Source organism: Myotis davidii, unplaced genomic scaffold (assembly GCF_000327345.1).
Source record: "Myotis davidii unplaced genomic scaffold, ASM32734v1 scaffold355, whole genome shotgun sequence".
Lineage (NCBI taxonomy): Eukaryota > Metazoa > Chordata > Mammalia > Chiroptera > Vespertilionidae > Myotis > Myotis davidii.
Genome location: NW_006286818.1, coordinates 356539 through 357550, shown reverse-complemented (window position 1 = coordinate 357550; position 1012 = coordinate 356539). Strand labels below are relative to the sequence as shown.

Below are 1012 nucleotides of genomic sequence, written 5' to 3'. Positions count from 1 at the left end.
GTGAACCTGGAGCTCATGCACTCAGGTAGGGGGCAGGGGTGAGCCGACAGGTGTGCCTGCGCGGGGAGGTCCGAGGGCACCTTCTGGGTCTCCCTCCCCGTGGCCAGAAGAGAAGGGGTGGTGTGCTAGTTTGGGGGGGTAGACGTTGGGGGACCTTGGGAAAGCATGCAGGTGGGGCTACGGGGTTGGGGGCGGGGGCTCCCGAAGCCTCCCTCCTGATGTGGGTGTGTGAACTCTGTGGCCCCTGGATCGCCTGTCCACTAACTGCAGGCGTGGCTCACTCGGCCACAGGGGTGTGGACTGGGAGGTGTCAGTGAGGAACGTACTAGTACCCACATGTTACATGTGTGGTGTCCTGGGCATTTATGTGAAGTGGAGGCAAAGTGGGCATCAATGTGGTCTGGGGGGGGGGCAGTCACAGAGGCACCCCTGGCAGATGCCAGGCCCCCAGCTGTGAATAGGGTTGCGGCCACAGGTGTCCCCAGGTGAGCTGGGAGGTGGTGAAGGTGGGCCCGCTGGATGCCTGTGGGCCTTGGCAATGCTGTGGGCTCGGGTGTGGAGGCAATGGCGTCTGGCAGGGCTGGGCGGGGCCCGTGGCAGAGGCACTTCCACTCCGAGCCCCCCCCCCCCATCAGACACGAGCCCCCCTGTCTCGGGCGGGGCCCAGCTGATAGAGTGTGTTCCCAGGAGTCAGTGTCTCCCGCAGGAGTGGAGTGTGGGCCTGGGGTGAGCCAAGGCCCCTCCATCACCCTGCTGACCCTCCTTCCCCAGCTGGGGTAGGGCAGGAGGTACTGCCCCTGAGGGTGGGCCTTCTGGGAGTCTGAGGATCCGAGCAAAGAAAATGAGGAAGCAGAGCCCCTTTGGCCATTTCCAACCAGCAGCTGACTCGCCAAGGCCGTTCCTGAGGATGCAGCCGGCAGAGTTGTGACCTGCTCTCCTTCCTGGAGGAGCAGAGCGTGAGGAAGCCCACCCCAGCGAGCAGAGCAGGCTGCAGGCGCCGGCCTGTCCCGTC

The 1012-nt window shown here is 64.9% G+C and overlaps 1 protein-coding gene across 2 annotated transcripts in view; it reads left to right on the top strand.

The window, feature by feature from the left end:
* The first annotated feature begins 6 nt into the window (after positions 1–6).
* The window catches only part of POU2F3 (POU class 2 homeobox 3), a 90082-nt gene continuing 89076 nt past the window's right edge, over positions 7–1012 (top strand). For both annotated transcript variants that reach the window (XM_015560645.1, XM_015560647.1), the window contains exon 1: positions 7–25. In XM_015560645.1, the coding sequence (XP_015416131.1) occupies positions 16–25 (10 nt within the window). In that variant the 5' untranslated portion in view covers positions 7–15. The remainder of the gene's footprint in view (positions 26–1012) is intronic.